This window comes from Ovis aries, chromosome 10 (genome assembly GCF_016772045.2).
Source record: "Ovis aries strain OAR_USU_Benz2616 breed Rambouillet chromosome 10, ARS-UI_Ramb_v3.0, whole genome shotgun sequence".
In the NCBI taxonomy this organism is placed as follows: Eukaryota; Metazoa; Chordata; class Mammalia; order Artiodactyla; family Bovidae; genus Ovis; species Ovis aries.
Window position 1 is genome coordinate 23,282,874 of NC_056063.1, and position 18,352 is coordinate 23,301,225.

The 18,352-nt window shown below is 43.5% G+C and overlaps 1 protein-coding gene across 3 annotated transcripts in view; it reads left to right on the forward strand.

The window, feature by feature from the left end:
* The window catches only part of LHFPL6 (LHFPL tetraspan subfamily member 6), a 234,978-nt gene extending 220,622 nt beyond the window's left edge, over positions 1 to 14,356 (forward strand). For all 3 annotated transcript variants that reach the window (XM_012184538.5, XM_027973598.2, XM_015098094.3), the window contains exon 4: positions 13,227 to 14,356. In XM_012184538.5, the coding sequence (XP_012039928.1) occupies positions 13,227 to 13,345 (119 nt within the window). In that variant the 3' untranslated portion in view covers positions 13,346 to 14,356. The remainder of the gene's footprint in view (positions 1 to 13,226) is intronic.
* Positions 14,357 to 18,352: the final 3,996 nt, after the last annotated feature.

The window sequence follows — 18,352 nt, forward strand, 5'->3', positions numbered from 1 at the left end:
ACCCTTGTTCTAAGGGTGAGTTTTAACTTGAGGTCTCCAGATCATTCAAGATGGCCACAGTCCATCAATAGACTTCGGGGAATTTGTGACGTCACTGAAATTGTGTGTACGTCATAGGCTTGTGCATATGTGCATTCTCCTGGAGAGAGTATTCATAACTTTTATTCATAATTCAAGTGGATTCCCGACACAAGAGGACTCCGAACCACTGGTAAGCAGCATTTGGAAGCCTGACATTGGAAAGCCTAGAAACCTGAATTCTAGACCTAGTTTCCCAACAATCTTCCCATCCCCCTAGGAAGCTGGGAAGCTATTTGACTGGGGTTCCTTTGACTTGATTTCATTCTCTACAAAAGTGTTTGCCAGAGAGAGGGTATAAGGTGAAACATCTCTACTTGCAATGGGACATGTGTGTGCTCAGTTGTACCCAACTCTTTGCAACTGCATGGGTGATAGCCCACCAGGCTCCTCTGTCTATAGGATTTTCCGGGCGAGATTACTAGAGTAGGTTGCCGTTTCCTTTTCCAACTCGCAGTAGACATTATTGCAAATAAGTACTCCCATACTTCAATTTTAATTTGAAATTGTATCTGTGAAAATGAGCATTCCACCTTCCTAAGGAATGGAATACGCTTCCACTTGGAGTCCTACTGGATTCTTTAGTGCTGGTCTTGGGAAGCAATCTTCCATCATATCTGGGGAACATGTTGTTCTGACCTGTTCTCAAAGATGTCTGTAGTGAGCAGTTTTGGAAGATAATGACTCTTGCTGGCGCAAAAGACAGGTTTTATTTATTGTTCCCTTTAATAATCTCTGCCTCCAGGGCAAAGTTTGGGTGGATTTACTTGCAGTCTATTATAAAAAACTGGGGATCCCTAAGCTTGGGGTTCCTCAATGGTGACACAGAAGTACTGAGTTTATCATGTGGGTCCCTGTGGAATGTAGAAGGCCAAAAGATGGACTCAGATGTGAAGCTCGTGCTGGTTGCCATGTTGAGTAATAACAGAGGCCTCCGTCTCTGATCCAGGAGTCGCCTAGCTTTTGCCAGCATCCATGAAAGTGTGGCAGGCTAACTCGTTAGCTTATGAGTAAAATCTCAAGATTCTTCAAAGTTCTTAACACCACTATTATAATGCCTGTCCTTCATTTTAAAATACTTCAGGAATGAGATGTGTGTGTGAGTCACAGGAAGTCATAGCTCAGGTGCAGGCTCCAGAGTGGAAACTCAGGGATATTAGTACACGTGTTGCTGTTGTTGTTGTTTTAATTTAAACGTCTTATTTTAAGTGAAAATGTTAGTTGCTCAGTCGTGTCCAACTCTTTGTGACACCATGGACTGTAGCCCACCAGGTTCCTCTGTCCATAGAATTCTCCAGGCAAGAATACTGGAGTGGGTGGCCATGCCCTCCTCCAGGGGATCTTCCCAATCCAGGGATCAAACCTGGGTCTCCTGCACTGCAGGCAGATTCTTCACAGTCTGAGCCACTGGAGTGTACAGTATGAGCCCTGGAGTATACTGGAGTATAACCAGCTGACTAAAAACGTAAGGGTTTCAGGTGCACAACAAAGCAAACCCAGACATACATACACATGTATCCATTTTCTCCCAAACTCCTTTCCCATCCAGGCTGCCACACAACATTGAACAGAGTTCTCTGTGCTCTACAGTAGGTCCTTGTTAGTTATCCGTTTAAAATACAGCAGTGTAGTACACGTTTTGTTATCCATATCTTGACCAACACAAGAAGCCTCACCCATGGTCAGAAATGGATTTTTAAAGGTGAAATAGGTGTCTTATTAATGAGCATGATAAATGTTAAAAATGGACTCTCGTTGGTGAAATTAAAGGTATTCAAGATTGTGGATTGGCTAAAAGAGATACTCTCTGTCTTCACATAAAAGGATTTAAACAGTCATCTAGGCACATAGCCCTTATTGTAAGTCTGAAAGATATCTAAAATATTTAACAACCAAAATGGCCCTGACTAATCCTAACTAAAATAAATGCTGGAGTAGGCTCCCAAGGGGCCTTGACCGGCCAAGGACCAGCCTTTTCATTCTTGGGAATGAGGCTAGGATTCCCTAGGGTTCTCAGAGGAGGAAGGGGACCATGGGGCACTTGGAGAACTTGGAGACAGCGGCTGTTTATGCACTAGTACCCAGATACATATTTTAGTATTTTTAACAATGAAAACAGAGCTGCCCTGGTGGTCTGGTGGTTAAGAACCCACCTGCCAATGCAGGGGACCCGGGTTCAGTTTCTGATCCAGGAAGATCCCACCTGCCTCGGAACAACTAAGCCCGTGAGCCACAACTACTGTGCCCACATGCCTGGCGCCCATACTCCACATCAAGAGAAACCACTGCAGTGAGAAGCCCACACACCACAGCGAAGACCCGACACAGCCAAAAATAAATAAAAGTTTAAAAAATAAAACAATGAGAACAGCTTTACTAAAACACTCTGCCACACCCACTCTGCCATAAGAAAGTCAGCCAAAGTCTGATCACCCATAAGGACTCTGTTTCTTGTCCCTGGTTCAGAGGATTTTTGGTTACTTGTTGCCAGAAGGAACAGAATCCCTTGAATCTTGCATTTGCTTCCAGTGGTTCTTTGGTGCAAGATGGTAGCCCATCTTAAAACGATAGGGAGCTAGGATTTAACTAGCTCTTGGAACAGTTGGTGAGCTGATTTGTGCCTGCTTTTTGATAACTGTTTAATAAGCTTCTGTATGTGTCACAGAATGCGGTCTGAGACTTGCTTTCATTATAACTTGGAAATGAAGTCGTCGGATGGTAGCTATGCCTCACCGTCCCTCTCTCATTTTCAGCGGGGCTGGGTTGTAATTTACCAGGGTCTCAATGTTGTGCTTGACCAAATTGGATTAAGCTCGTTCCCAAGGGCTACCTTATAAGCAAGGAGCGATCATCAAGGAAACCTTTTGGACCGAGGGCAGCTCCCCAAGATCAAAGGAGCCCTGGTTGCCACACATTTCCATTTCAGTGGATATGGAGACTATAGGCAGAGGCTGCTCAGTGGCCGATGAAAGCGTGACAGGTGCGAACAGGGGGAGGGTAGATAAAAATGCTGTCGGGATGGAAACCAGCACCTCTTCTCATGGGACTGTTGGAAAATTGGCCGCAGCCACAGGCCAAGCTGGGAAGCAGCAATTAGAGAGCGCCTGGGTCCTTTCACACTCTCTTTGGGGCCGGCCATAAGACAGAGGGGCTGAATTTCAGGTAGTTTCCAGCCTTTATAAATAGCAGCTACAGACAGAAACCAAAGGGTCATCTTTATCACCTACACTGAATAAGACCCCGCTGGATATCTCCACCACCCCCATGTAGAGATGGGATTCTGTGTCAGTTCACAGCGTGAACACAAAGACCAGCAGGTATACACACTCTGTGTATGGAGCCAGTGTGTGTGCCTTATCGTCTTAACAGCGGCGTTATCTCTAGTGGAACTTTTTAGGATGGATTTGGGGCTAAGGGGCAAGAATTAATAACAACCGTGCCAGCAGAGACTCTGCTAGCCAGACTGGACAACACGTCCACCATTTTTATGGGTAAATTATGCGACTATATAGCAACAAAACTATCCACCAGGCGGGCCATGGAACAGAGGTCCATCTGATGGGTGTGATCTTAAGGATTCAGATGCCGCTCCACTCTCCCTACTTTTCTGCCACATAAAGTGAAGTTTAATCACATTTCCGAAGGCACCAGGATATTTTTATTTCTGTTGCTCTGCCTCTGTATTGCAGGGATGCTGTGAAGGCAAGGCGTCTCAGCCTCTGCTTTCATGGTTATGTGATTCTGGCAGGGATTTCAGGATAAGATGATGCAAGGCCCTGATTTAGCGCAGAGTTTAGGAGGAAGGACCCTGGGTGGATCTGATGAGCACATCTGGTGTGGTACACAAGGGAAACTCCCTGAAACTCAGGTGTGAGTGGAAGTGAAGAAACACTGGTTCCCAGGCAGCCACACCCAGTACAGTCACCCGGGTGTCTCGTTCTTCGATCTTCCAGCTTCTCTGATGGACCCATAATGTAGTATTTAAAATCTCCAGGGCTTCCCTGGTGGTCCAGTGGTTAAGAATCTGCCTGCCAACGTAGGGGACACAGGTTCAGTCCCTTTTCTGGCAGGATCCCACACGCCACAGAGCAGCTAAGCCCGCGAGCTGCAACTGCTGAAGCACAAGAGCTCTAGAGCACAGGAGAAGTCACCGCAATGAGAAGCCTGTGAACTGCAGCCTAGAATAGGCCCTGCCCCCACAACTAGAGAAAGCCTGCATGCAGCTACGAAGACCCAACAGACAAATAACATTTTTTAAAAAGTAAAATGAAAAATAAAATCTCCAGATGCTCAAAAAAATTTTTTAAAAAGCTTACAGTCCAAATACACACTCTGATATTATAACTTACTAAGATTCCAGGAGGTATTAACAATAAAAATAATAGTAGTAATCAGTTCAGTTCAGTCATTCAGTTGTGTCCGACTCTTTGCGACCCCATGAGCAGCACTCCAGGCCTCCCTGTCCATCACCAACCCCTGGAGTCCACCCAAACCCATGTCCATCGAGTCGGTGTTGCCATCCAGCCATCTCATCCTCTGTCGTCCCCTTCTCCTCCTGCCCTCAATCTTTCCCAGCATCAGGGTCTTTTCAAATGAGTCAGCTCTTCACATAAGGTGGACAAAGTGTTGGAGCTTCAGCTTCAACATCAGTCCTTCCAATGAACACCCAGGACTGATCTTCTTTAGGATGGACTGGTTGGATCTCCTTGCAGTCCAAGGGACTCTTAAGAGTCTTCTCCAACACCACAGTTCAAAAGCATCAATTCTTCGGTGCTCAGCTTTCTTTATAGTCCAACTCTCACATCCATACATGACTACTGGAAAAACCATAGCCTTGACTAGACGGACCTTTGTTGGCAAAGTAATGTCTCTGCTTTTTAATATGCTGTCTAGGTTGGTCATAACTTTCCTTCCAAGGAGTAAGTGTCTTTTAATTTCATGGCTGCAGTCACCATGTGCAGTGATTTGGGAGCCCAGAAAAATAAAGTCAGCCACTGTTTCCACTGTTTCCCTGTCTATTTGCCATGAAGTGATGGGGCCAGATGCCGTGATCTTCGTTTTCTGAATGTTGAGCTTTAAGCCAGTTTTTTCACTCTCCTCTTTCACTTTCATCAAGAGGCTCTTTAGTTCTTCACTTTCTGCCATAAGGGTTAGTAACAATAATAGCTAGTAATAGCTAGCTTTTCTCCCTGGGTGTGTAGTTTGGGCTCAGTAGAGCTGCTGTTCTGGGTGTGCTGCCTTTTCATGAGTTTGAGCATCTGTGCAAGTGTGGGACCTCCAAAAGGTACTTTCTGGTAAATCCCTAAGTTGATGATGACTAGCATTGTTTCCTTGGAGGAGGGCATGGAAACCCACTCCAGTATTCTTGCCTGGAGAATCCCCATGGACAGAGGAACCTGGTGGGCTACAGTCCATGAGGTTGCAAAGAGTCAGACATGACTGAGCCGCTAAGCACAGCACAGCTCTGTTTCTGTAGGAGGCAGTAAATAGTACCTGCGAGAACTTTTTTTCTTTGTTCCCCAGCTCCTCACCCTGAAGGTGAAGCTAAAAACATTTCTTTGGGAACAAGAGAGATAAAACAAAGCAAATTAAAATTATGGCTCTTTAATGAAATCTTTGTGGGAATCCAGAAGAGAAATGCATGCCATTGGATAGAATACAATCAGTGTGTAACTCAGGAAGGATTTTCCCCCTAAAATCTGAGACTCATAAAACATGAACTCATGTTTGAGTAGAGAGCTTACACAGCAGTCAATTACCCATCACATACTCGTCTAGACAGCCCTTGCCTCACTCCCACTCTGGCTGCAGAATGAATGAAGATGTGCTATAATTTACAAGGCTGGTATTTTCCTATCAAAATTGACTGTAACATATCTCCTTAGACATGGTGCAATTTTGAGTGCTTTGCAGATACATATCTTATCTTTTCCAGAAAGTAAATCCCTGCTCCCTTGGACATGCAGGTTACGAAGAATACTTTAATGCATAGCTTGAGTGTATCAGCTCTTACCAATGGACACATATACATCACATTCTCTCTACATTCCTGGTTGCCTCCTTGGAGAAGACAGGGCAAACAAAGAAGGTGTGGAGTCTTTTAAGGGTTTCTTGCCTCCTCTAATACGTTGAAGTGGCTCTAGTGTTCCACACTAGACCCTTGTACATTCAGGTATCTGTGTGTTTGGGCAGAAAGGGTATCTATCATTCAACTATCCGGAGAGTTCCAATCCAACGGTCCAGTCTCCTAAACCTAGAAATTAAGGGGCAGGAGAGGTAGAAAGATAAAGTCAGCCTGGTTCATTAAGGTCCAGAGCAGCAGTTCTTGAGGAGAGAGACTGGGTCGGTTCACTGAGCTGCGGTTCTGGAGACCGAAGGCATGAAGGTGGGTGCTGCTGCCTGGGACGCTCTGTGTGCAGACTCGGTGCCCAATTTTTGGACTGGGCTGGATTCTACCATTGCACGTGCCTCCACACTATCTACTCTGGGGATTTACCCAGGGGGAACCCCATTCCTGAGATCTGCTTGTGGACAGCGCCCCCTGGAGCACATCTCAGGAAGTACAGTATCAGTGGGGCTCTGAAGTCATGTCCAGGATGGGCTGTATCCTCAGTATGGGTTATTGCCTCTGGTTACAAACAGAAACGAGCCAAGAGCCTTCAGAAGAACCCCACCTCACAAACTTTCTTCCCTCAGCCTTTTTACTTTTACATTTTTTGCCCAGCAGTCAAGTTTGAGTTCTGCTTGTCTCTTTTCAGACACATGTGTTATTTTAACTACTTGTTCCATTAAAAGTTTGAATCAAAGCTTTTGTATGTTTTAGGTCAAATGTTTAAACTCTATTTATTTGGGGGGGGGCAACACTTTCGTTGGAAAAGGCAATGACACCCCACTCCAGTACTCTTGCCTGGAAAATCCTACGGACAGAGCAGCCTAGAAGGCTGCAGTCCATGGGGTCACTGAGGGTCAGACACGACTGAGTGGCTTCTCTTTCACTTTTCACTTTCATGCATTGGGGAAGGAAATGGCACCCCACTCCAGTGTTCTTGCCTGGAGAATCCCAGGGATGGCGGAGCCTGGTGGGCTGCTTTCTATGGGGTCACACAGAGTCAGACACGACTGAAGTGACTTAGCAGCAGCAACGCTTTTGTTTGGTAACTTCACAAAAGAACACATGGAATCAGTACCGTGACAGGTTCTTTTTGTTCTTGGTTTTCATGCATAGGTAGACTAGATGGTCTGAATAGGAAGAGGTAGGAAAGAATTTATTCAAGAGGAAAAAGACCTCTCAAACTTCTGCCCATGGTATTTAAGAACATAAAAGTGTTTTTCTCTGTCTACTGACCCTCCCACCTTCCTACCTTCGTTATTTGTACAGCAAAAGAGTTGAAATCTAATATGCCTGCTTCTTCTCTACACAAACTTTGCATTGACACCTTAACTTGCTAAAAAGTTTAAAATATCACAGGAGAAAGATGTCCTGCCTTGATAAAGAAAGGCAGTTAGCTTATATACAAGGCTGGGAACTCAGCAGTGATCTGGTGAGGAGAGAAATAAGCTGGAAACCAGCAAGGCTCAAGTTCAAATGCAGAGCAGAGGCAGGGTGAGTACACAGGGGAGTTTAGTCAGCCTGCAGGACTAGCTGAAGGATCCTGGTTTATGTTCAAATGAGCAGTACTGCGCACAGTAGGAGGTGCTGTGGCAAAGTTTCTGGGTATTGAATGAGGATGGCCCAGTGGGCTCCCGCCAGACTGCTAGCAGTTTGCAAGCAGAGAGGAGCTGAAATATGACCCATACCTGGAGCCCTTACTCAGCTACCCTCAGGCCAGGGCAGGTCAGAAACATCCACTTTGGGAGCATGTTTATGGTAAGTGATTGCTCAGGAAAAATCAATTATCTGAATTGATCAAGTAAATGTATTGGATTATCACTCCCCCTCATTCTCTAGGGGGATGAGGTCGCCAAGAGAGTTCAGATTGGTTCTGCTAGCTCCAAAATTGAGAATGCTAGATCTGTAACGTGCAAGTCTTTAATAACTAAAATAGTGCCAGGTAGACATAGGCATATGGAGTCTTCTAAGAATACTGGTAAATTCAAAGATGCACCATATAGCTTATTTCTGCACAACATGTAAGTTCTGGCAAAGACAAGTACTATCTGACAACTGGGGAGATTTTTAATATGGATCTTCCTAAAACATATCTGAGCACAGGAGAAAGTTTTGGAGTTCAAGTTCAAGCTCCATCACTGATTTGAGATACTGGGCCATTGACTTATCTTGCATGCTGTGCAGGGTCCTCATCTTCAAAATGGGAATGACAGATTTGTTTCTCTGATTTCCTGAAGGCATCATAGGCAAAAATGGTCACCTGAGATGCTGCTTCTAGACTGTTTAGCACCTGCTTCACAGGCTGTCCACAACCGCTGTTATATAACTGTTAATTTCAGATCTCTATTCTCAGCACTAGTATTGTGTCTGATATCCACAAATGTGTATTGATTGTCTGCTGTGCTCCAGACATCATCATATTGAGCACTTGGATATAGGGGCAGACAGGCAGTCACATGGTAGACACTAAAACAGTAATCAAACAATTGAATGAATAAATACAGTTCCTCAAAAGATGAACTGATCGTTGAAATTTCATTTTTATTTGTAGTAAGCAGGGTTGTTTTTTTTACATTTATACATTTATTTCTGTGTCCTGTGCTCAGTCGCTTAGTCCTGTCTGACTCTTTGTGACCCTATGGACAGACTGTAGCCTACCAGGCTCTTCTGTCCATGGAATTTTCCAGGCAAGAATACTGAAGTGGGTTGCCATTTTCTTCTCCAGGGGATTTTGCCGACCCAGGGATTAAACCCTTGTCTCCAGAGTCTCCTGCATTGCAGAAGGATTCTTTCCCACTGAGTCACCGGGAAAGCCTCCTTATTTATATATATTTGGCTGCAGTAGATCTTCGTTGTTGCATGCAGGATCTTTTTATTTTTATTTTTATTTTTTTTCAGTTGTGACATATGGGATCTAGTTCCCTGACCAGGAATTGAATCTAGACTCCCTACGTTGGGAGCATGGAGTCTTAGTCACTGAACCACCAGGGAAGTCCCAAGGCTGGGCTCTTTGTACCTTTTCTTCTGTCTATTACTAACAGAAGATGCACTAAAAACTAATTTGAAAGTGAAAAGTCCCTCAGTCATGTCCAACTCTTTGCGACCCCACAGACTATAGAGTCCATGGAATTTTCTAGGCCAGAATACTGGAGTGGGTAGCCTTTCCCTTCTCAGAGGGTCTTCCCAACCCAGGGATTGAACCCAGGTCTCCCACATTGCGGGTGGATTCTTTACTAGCTGAGCCACAGGGAAACCCAAGAATACTGGAGTGGGTAGCCTATCCATTCTCCAGCACATCTCAACCCAGGAATCGTCTCCTGCATTGCAGGTAGATTCTTTACCAACTGAGCTGCCAATTTGAGACACCCTAGAAAAAATCAGCCATACCTCTCCCACCCACTTTTTCCCTGGGGCTGCCCTGGAACACAGCCAGGACACCTTTTTCCATTGAATGTGCAGGTGGCTGTGGTTTGCAGCTTTCTGTCCCATTAACCTCTATTTTATCTGTCGAGAATAGCATCCCCCATTGCTGAAAGCAGTGGTTTGCCAACCTGGTGGGCTTGAAGTCCTGTTTGATGGAGCATTACAGAGAGCAAAAAGGAAAGTTTAAAGGGATTTGCTCCTCTAATTTCCTGAAAGGATCACAGACAAAGCTTGCCCTCTAGTAAAATACTTTGTGTTTGCACTATAATAATAAGAATTTATTGCCACCACAGGGGAAAGGAGAGGCCAAGGAAAAATAGTCCCCTATTTCCTGGTTTTCCTTTGTTTCCATTACTACTCACGGACTACCGTGCTGTTTAAAGCATATAAACTTAAAACAGCTGCTCTTTCCTAATTGCCTAATGTACTCAGAAAGACTTTTTCTATTACTGTAAAACAGTGCTAATTTCTTATTATTGAGCATGTGGGTTTTACTATGGAAGGACTCATGCTCAAGAAGAAGAAAAATCTTTCTTCTTTGGAGAAGTTCAAGATACATTTACATTGATAGTTTCATGAAAAAAATTCCTTTCTATATCTAGTTAATTTTGTTCACTGAATTTCAGCAGACATATGTGTAGAGTATACAAGGAATGGGTTCAAGAGAGTGCAATTGATGTGAGCGATACTTAAGAATCGGTCTTGCTAGAATATAAGCCTTTGAAACCAAAGATCCTATCTATTTTGTTCCCCCGGGGTCTCCTGTAACATTGTAACACACAGAGGGGTTGCTCAAGATTTACCTATGGATGTTGACTATCTCAACAACTGGTATGCTGCAGTCCATGGGGTCGCAACGAGTCCGACACGACTGAGCAACTAACTGATTGTCGAATATCTCACATCTCTACATGCCAGCCTAGATGAACATTTGAAGAGGAAGTCTTCAGGCTTCTAGCTCTCAAACTCTGGAGGTGCTCACACCCAACCCCATCTCTTGCTTACCCGAACAGTGGCATCCCCATCTCTTACTTGATCAACACTTTGAAAAGTGTTGCTCAGTCGTGTCCGACTCTTTGCAACCTCATGGACTGTAGCCCACCAGGCTCCTCTGTCCATGATATTCTCCAGGCAAGAATACTGGAGTGGGTTGCCATTTCCTTCTCCAGGGGATCTTCCCAACCCAGGGATTGAACCCATGTATCCTGCATTGGCAGGTGGATTCTTTACCACTGAGTCACCTGGGAAGCCCAAACAATACTTTAACAAGACCCAAATTTGCCTACATTTCTCCATTACATTCCCATTCCCATAGTGCAAATACAGTGTTCCCTGGCCTCTCACATTCATCTTTGGCTAACCCCTGCTCATCTGCCAGGTCTCAGCTTAAATTTCGTTTCTACTTTAAGGCTCTCCATCACACAACCTCACTGTATAAAATTCCTTATGATTTGCTGTCTTAGCATCCTGGATGTTTTTTCTTCAAAGCACTTATCACAGTTATCATATAAATATCTGAGTGCATGTGTGCTAAGTCGTTTCAGTCGTGTCCAACTCTTTGTGACCCCATGGACTGTATGTAGCCCACCAAGCTCCCCTGTCCATGGGATTCTCCAGGCAAGAATACTGGAGTGGGTTGCTGTACCCTCCTCAGGGGGATCATCCCAACCCAGTGATCTCTTATGTCTCCTGAATTAGCAGTAATACTCCCTTGATGAGATGGTGGCTCCTTAATCCTGGGAACTGTATTTATCATTTTCCAAAGTAGATTCCTAGCACCCAGTGTGTCCTAGTTAGAGTGGTCACTTGAAAATATTTGTTGAATTAATGGATGAATGAGAGAGAGAAAGAAAGTGGGAAGAAGGGAATAAAGAATCAGGGGATGGATGACTTAGTGTTTCTTCGAAGTGAAGTGAAGTAGCTCGGTCGTGTCCGACTCCTTGCGACCCCATGGACTGTAGCCTACCAGGCTCCTCTGTCCATGGGATTTTCCAGGCAATAGTCCTGGAGTGGGTTGCCATTTCCTTCTCCAGGGGATCTTCCCAACCCAGGGGTCAAACCCGGGTCTCCCTCATTGTAGACAGACGCTTTACCGTCTGAGCCAATTTGTCTAAATTTTCTTGACACATCTAGACCTTAGCATACTGATCTTGACCATTGTTTTGCTTCTCAAAAGATGAGTGTGTGTGTGTGTGTGTGTGTGTGTGTGTGTGTGTGTGTGGTGTCTGTGTTTATATGTATTTTAAGTTAGATTAAGGGTTGGCCATATTTCTACATAATCCAGAAAAACCAGAATAAATCCATATTGATTTAATAATGATTTACCTTATGAATTACCTAGCAAATGAAAGTCTGTATATCTGAAATAGAGGAATAATTTTCTTTTAAATCACATTGAATGTTAGTTGCTCATTTTGGATCTTAGCCAGTTACTAAATTTAAACCACAAAATGTGTAAATCATGCACGTAAACTAGGATCTCCGTGTGGTTAATGGCAGTGCTGTGTAACACCCACAAACACTTTCAACAGTGGCACACTTCTTAAGTACCTTCTTTTCTGGCCTCACCCCACAGCATGTGGGATCTTAGTTCCTTGAGCAGGCGCGACCTGCAGTGGAACTGAGTCTTCACCGCTGGACTGCCAGGGAAGTCCCTTCTTAGTACCTTTATCTGCTGCCCTCCTTTTCCATTTTTATCTGATAGACAGTTGGTCTGATGAGTTGACTATACGTTTTATATAAGGAATAAATTCCTTTAGTAAATAAGGAATGTTGCTTATGTTGCTCCATAAACATAGCAATTATGAGGAATGACACACACACCCTTATCAAGACAAGGAGTTAATTGGCCTCAGGAAGATGGTGGCTCAAGGAGGATGTGCTGAAGGCTCCATCTTGGTTCTTGAGTCTTTCAGGGAAGGGCAGGACGTGGGTGAGTAGGTAGATATAGGTGGGTGAGTTAAGCCTCCGACAGCCAAAGAAACTTCACAGAACCTTATCATGATAAAGAAAAATAAGAAGGACTGTGTTCCTTTGCTCTTGTCTGAAATCAGTGGCGTATCTACTTTTCTATCCTACAGCATTGCTGTTATCACCTGTTAGTTACAGGAGGTTTTTTTGGTAGAGTCTTTCCCTCTAGCATTATCTTTCTAATGGATCACCTCCTTAGAGTGGCCCCTTTGCAAAAGCTGTGTCTATATTTAGGACTGTATCTCTATTTTGAAGTTTTTTCCTAAGGTACCTCATTATGCATACAAGTTTGGGTGATTTAAATCAGAACTAATAACCTTCATTTCTGCTATCTGATGGCTGCTATTCTTCCTTTTCTTCAGCCGTGGGTGTGAGCATCGCAGCTGGGGAGAATTGGTTTCTGTCCCTTAGCTAGCAGGAGACATAGGCCTTGAGGTCCTTCTGAAATGCAGACAATCACACTTGCTTTCTTCCACCTTGAGATAACTTTCAACCCTTATTATCATTTGAGTGAGACTGTATTTCTAAGGAGGATTTCAGTTTCACTTTGGCACACCAGGAGCCCACACCTGGGGAGAAATAACAGAGCCTCCTGTAAAATCAGCCTGACCTGTGCCTGCTTTCTCTCCTTCTCTTGTGTCCCTAGGTAAGTGTGAAATCGGCTGGGCCTACTACTGCACAGGAGGAGGGGCTGCCGCTGCCATGCTGCTCTGCACGTGGCTGGCTTGCTTCTCAGGCAAGAAACAGAAACAGTACCCCTACTGAGATGGAGCCGCCAAGCGCAGACAGAGGAGAAGATGGACCACAGGGACTCAGAGGGACCGAAGCATCTAGCTACTCTCAAAAGGCGGAAGAGTGCTTCTAAACCATACGATGCAAATGAAATGAAACCCAATGGAATCAGAAACATCTTACCACATGGAAGGGTTGTGCAAGATTTGCAAAAGAAATGTAGAGCATGGAATGATACAGAACAATGGACCAAATGCTAAAAATATTGCAGGGTGTTGAGTGTTTCTATTCCACGGAGTATTGTTGATGTAGAACACATACACACACAAAACAAATCTATATATGCAAACAAGGTTTTTGTTTTGTTTTGTTTTTTAGGATGATGACTCAGAGAATCAAAAGGGCTAGTAGAAACAGTATTATGTTAGGAAGCAGGGCAACCCAGAAAGGTTCCCTGTAAGTCATGGCACTTTTGAAAGCACATGAGCATATACAAACATACCCATGCAATCCACATGCCCAAACACAGACATTTCAGTGGTTGCAAAGACTGTACGAGATGGTTAGTGGTGCATTACTCCTCTGTTTTCTTTTTAATACACATTTAAAATACAGTATTATCACTTTATAAAGCATACAGTAAACCTAATCAATGGACCAATAAGCCACTTTATCAGTATTTTGTATACCCTGCATAAACTCTTTACGCCCTCAACATGTCTTCAGTGTTTATGCAGACCTTTAGAATTAAGCCTTTGTATTTCAATATTATTAAAAAAATATGCAATATTTCTCTGAGTAGTTTCTGCTGTGATATTCTTACGAAGTAAAGGGGTGACTTTCTGTCCACCATAGGAGAGAATTCAGTTGAAGACGAGAGAGTAAGGAGAGACATTTTCCAGTCATTAGATCTTGTTTTCTTTCGTCCATTATTGTACTGTGCTGTACCACATTTATTCCAATATTCATTTTGTAAAAAGTAAAAAAGTGCTATTTTGTTTGTATTTGAAAAGCTCTGTGAATAAATTTTCTCTTTGATCGATAGCTCAGTGTGTCATAGAGTGTTATAATTCAGTTATGGGGTTTGCGTGTTAATTTCCTAAAGGTAGCCCTTCAACTCCAACAGTTTTGTAAATTTTTCATTTTATTTTGAGGCCTTCTATTCATTCATTCACTAGTCATCCAACCAGGCATTCTTCTTGGCACACAAGGTACTAAAGGTAAAGTAAAAGTTGCTCAGTCATGTCCAACTCTCTGTGGACATAGGCTGTAGCCTGCCAGGCTCCTCTGTCCATGAAATTCTCCAGGCAATTCTACTGGCGAAGGTAGCCATTCCTTTCTCCAGGGGATCTTCCCAACCCAGGGGTTGAACTCAGGTCTCCTGCATTGCAGGTGGATTTTCTACTAGTTGAGCTGCCATTAAAGGCGAGTATGACATAATTCCTGCTTTCAACCTAAATTCTTTGCCACCAGAATTCTAGCTGCCTGTACACTGCACTTCAATCATGATCAAATCCTTATGAGAGAAGAATTTCAAGTCTGTTTTAGATGAAGTTTGAGAATCTGGGCAATATTTAGAAGTGGTTGAAGGCAACAAAAACCAAGTCACACATGGTTCATTCTCCGTGGCTGATGACAGACTGGTCTCACGCTGGCCATGACGTTCAGCCCCTCCACTTTTATAAGGGGCTACCTTTCTTTGGTGTTTCTGTGCCAGGAGCAATGTCTTTCAAGCGTCTTGGCCATTCAGATCCTGTTACCCTCCTATTCCCAGCCTAAATCCTTGACTAGAGTAAAAGATCTGCACCCTTTGACCTCCCCTTAAGAGAACCAATTCTTTGAAAAGCAAAGACTGGATGACAGTTATTCTTCTATTAGGCAATGCTGAGTAAGCATGAAATCTTTAAAACTTCTGGTTCAATTGGTTTCCAAATTTTATATTGTTCATATTTGGAAATTGAACATTCTGTTTACACATGTAAGTATATTTTTATTCCTTCAATGCATATTAAGCAATTTAACTTGAATATCCGAGTATCACCCTTGCTTCTGGCACTTTTAATCATCCAAGGTGAGGACTGATGCTACCGGGGAAGAACAATACAAGATTTTGGCCAGTAACACTCTGGACTTTCTGAGGCTTTGTTGCTATGGAAAAAGTCACTCTGCTTTCAGATGCTTATTTCATCCTGTGCTGAATGCCGTTTGATTGTGTCTCATTATCCACTGAACAGGGGCTTCTCCACTCTGGCTTCCTGCTGGGAGGAGACAATTGCTCTTTGCTTCCTCAATTAGCCCATCATTTTCACATATTGCTAGTGCCTTTCAAATTTCTTTAACTGCACCTTCTTGTCAGAATAGTATTACGACTTCCTAAACTCGCCTCATCAAATTGGGAGTTCTCAATGGAATTCATTAAGGTCTAATTTCTTGGGCAGATTTAATGATAACATTGTCATTTTTATGTAATCTGCAGGGTTTTAGACATTAGCAAGCCTCACTAGAATAAAAAGCTGATCACTCTGACATGATGAAGTCAGTTGGCACAGGCTTATATCTCCAGTTCTGACTAGTTGTAATTTTTTTTTTTGGTTCAAGATATCCCAGGGCTTAATGAGCAGCATCTGATGTATTAGGAATTGTATAAAAAAATCTAAAGAATTTTTATATTTTGATACTTATTTTCAAATGAAAATCAGCTTTAATGAAATAATAATATTAATAATAGCAATAATGATAAAATCTCTGAGAATTATCTACTACGGACTTCTTGCTGATGTGCATGTAAGGGGCTGCGTTCAGAATCTCACAGCTTGCAGGTAAAAACTGGTTTCCTTGTTTTTAAGAAAGAGAAAACAATGCTTAAAGAAGTTAATTGATGGAACTGAATTGACCCTTCCAATTTTCAGCATTTTCATTTGTGTAACTATTAGTTTTTGAGCTCCTGCTGCTTGCTAGGCATTCTGCAGGCATGCTGAGTCTCTTGTCTCCCTATGGAGAGAAGCCTACCAGGCTCCTCTGTCCATGGGATTCTCCAGGAAAGCATACTGGAGTGGGTTGCCATGCCCTCCTCCAGGGGATCTTCCTGACCCAGGAATGGAACCCCTGCCTTTTAATGTCTCCTGCATTGGCAGGCAGGTTCTTTACCCCTACCGCCACCTGGGAAGCCTGCTAGGCATTCTACTACTATGTATAAAGCACTCCCTAAAGTGCAATCCTTGCTCTAAGGGGGAAAACGAACAAGAACATCAGCGGTTACATGTCCTGGGATGTCAACTGACTCTCAAACACAGGGAGGAAGTTCCTCCCAGGTAAAGAATTGTTTACCCTAACTTATTTATTAAAGATACTGTTATGCACCGAGCCCATATCTCCAAACCAACCGAGAGAGTGAACAAGTCCACCGTGGTAATGCAAAGGCAAGAAGGGAATTTTTATTTCTAGCGCGCTAGGGCTCAAGCCTCATCCGACGCAGCGGAATCAGACGAGAGCCTCGAACAAAGCAGTATGGCGGTTTATATACAGTCAGTTCTTTGTCTCAGTTACAGGGTACTTGGCGACACCTGATTGGACAGGCAGAATGAGTTCATGCAACGCCTTCCTTATGCTATCGCATATAGAAAATTTTCCTTAGTTGGTTAAGGAATGTTCTTCAAGAAAACAGGAAACATGATTCAGGTCCCCGGCGCTGTTATGCACCTTATTGAGCCGACCACCCTGCCTAACAGATACGTTTAAAAGATATAAGGAAAAGAAAGATGATAAGTGATGATTTTGTGCTCTTCAGAGACATCATTAAGAAAACGGAAAGGTAAGCCGAAGACTGCAAGAGTCACCTATCTGGCAAAGAACTTACATTCAGAATATATGAGGAATGATAAAAAGACAACTCAGTCTTTTGAATGGTCGAAATAAATGGAATATTTCACAAAAGAAAATATACACAAATGCCAGTAATCACGTTGAAAAGGTGTTCACCATCTGAAGAATATATATACGTGTATAGCTGAATCCCTGTGCTGTACACCTGAAACTAACCCAATATTGTAAATCAATTATACTTCAACAAAAACATAATTAAAAAAAGAAAACCTTTTTGCAGTCCTTTGTGATGGAATGAGTTTGTCAGAATGTTACCGAAAAAAGTTTGTGGGTCTAGCTGCTCACCGCTCAAAAGCCAGTAACAGGCCAGATTTTTGAAAGGAAAGTTAAGTTTGCCTTGCTTCAGTTGGGGACAGGGCTGGGGGGTGGGGTGGTGGGAATGGGGGTCAGGGGGGAAGGTGGCAGGCATCTCTCCAAAGGCCGACTCCTGCCCTGACGAGGGGTGAGAGCATTTACAGACAGAGTTGGGGGGAAAGGACCACTTGCAGAAATAGCATAGTCGTCTCTGACAGCTTGAAATTGGTCATCAGTGGTGTGACCAGCATCATCCTGGATGTTTTAGGTACAGTCAGCCTTTAGTTCCACAGTCCATTTTTTCCCATTTCTTTGCAGTCTATTCTCAGAACTGGGGCAGCTCATGTCGTGGGTGCGGCCTGGTCATCATGAAGTTAATGTCTCCACCTGGGGTTTTGGTCTCTATCAGACAGCCCACAGGATGCGGCTCAGAATATTACCTATGTCCTTGAGAAAGAACGAAGGGTCCTCGACTATGCTTAATGACTACATTATTATTATTTAAACTCTTTTGACTATTTTCCATTGTCTCCGCACTTCTCTGATTAAACTTATTCTTTGACTAAAGTTTTCCACAGGCGAAAGGCAGGCAGAGAACATGGTGAGGTGGTGGGGACGAGGACCGTAGGGCCCTGCTCCATTTCAAGAAGACCAAATGTGCAGGCACCGCTCTTGGATACAGGGTTTCCCTCATGTGGAGTGCGTCCCTCTAGAGAGCCTTCTTAGAAATGCTACCAATAGATCGTGATGACAGCTTTCAGCAAGCCTACAGGACTGATAAGAAACTGCCTGTCATCTGAAGAGTAATTTTTGAGGGGACAAAATTGTACTAATTCCTCAGAGGAGAGCAAGAGGTTGCCATGA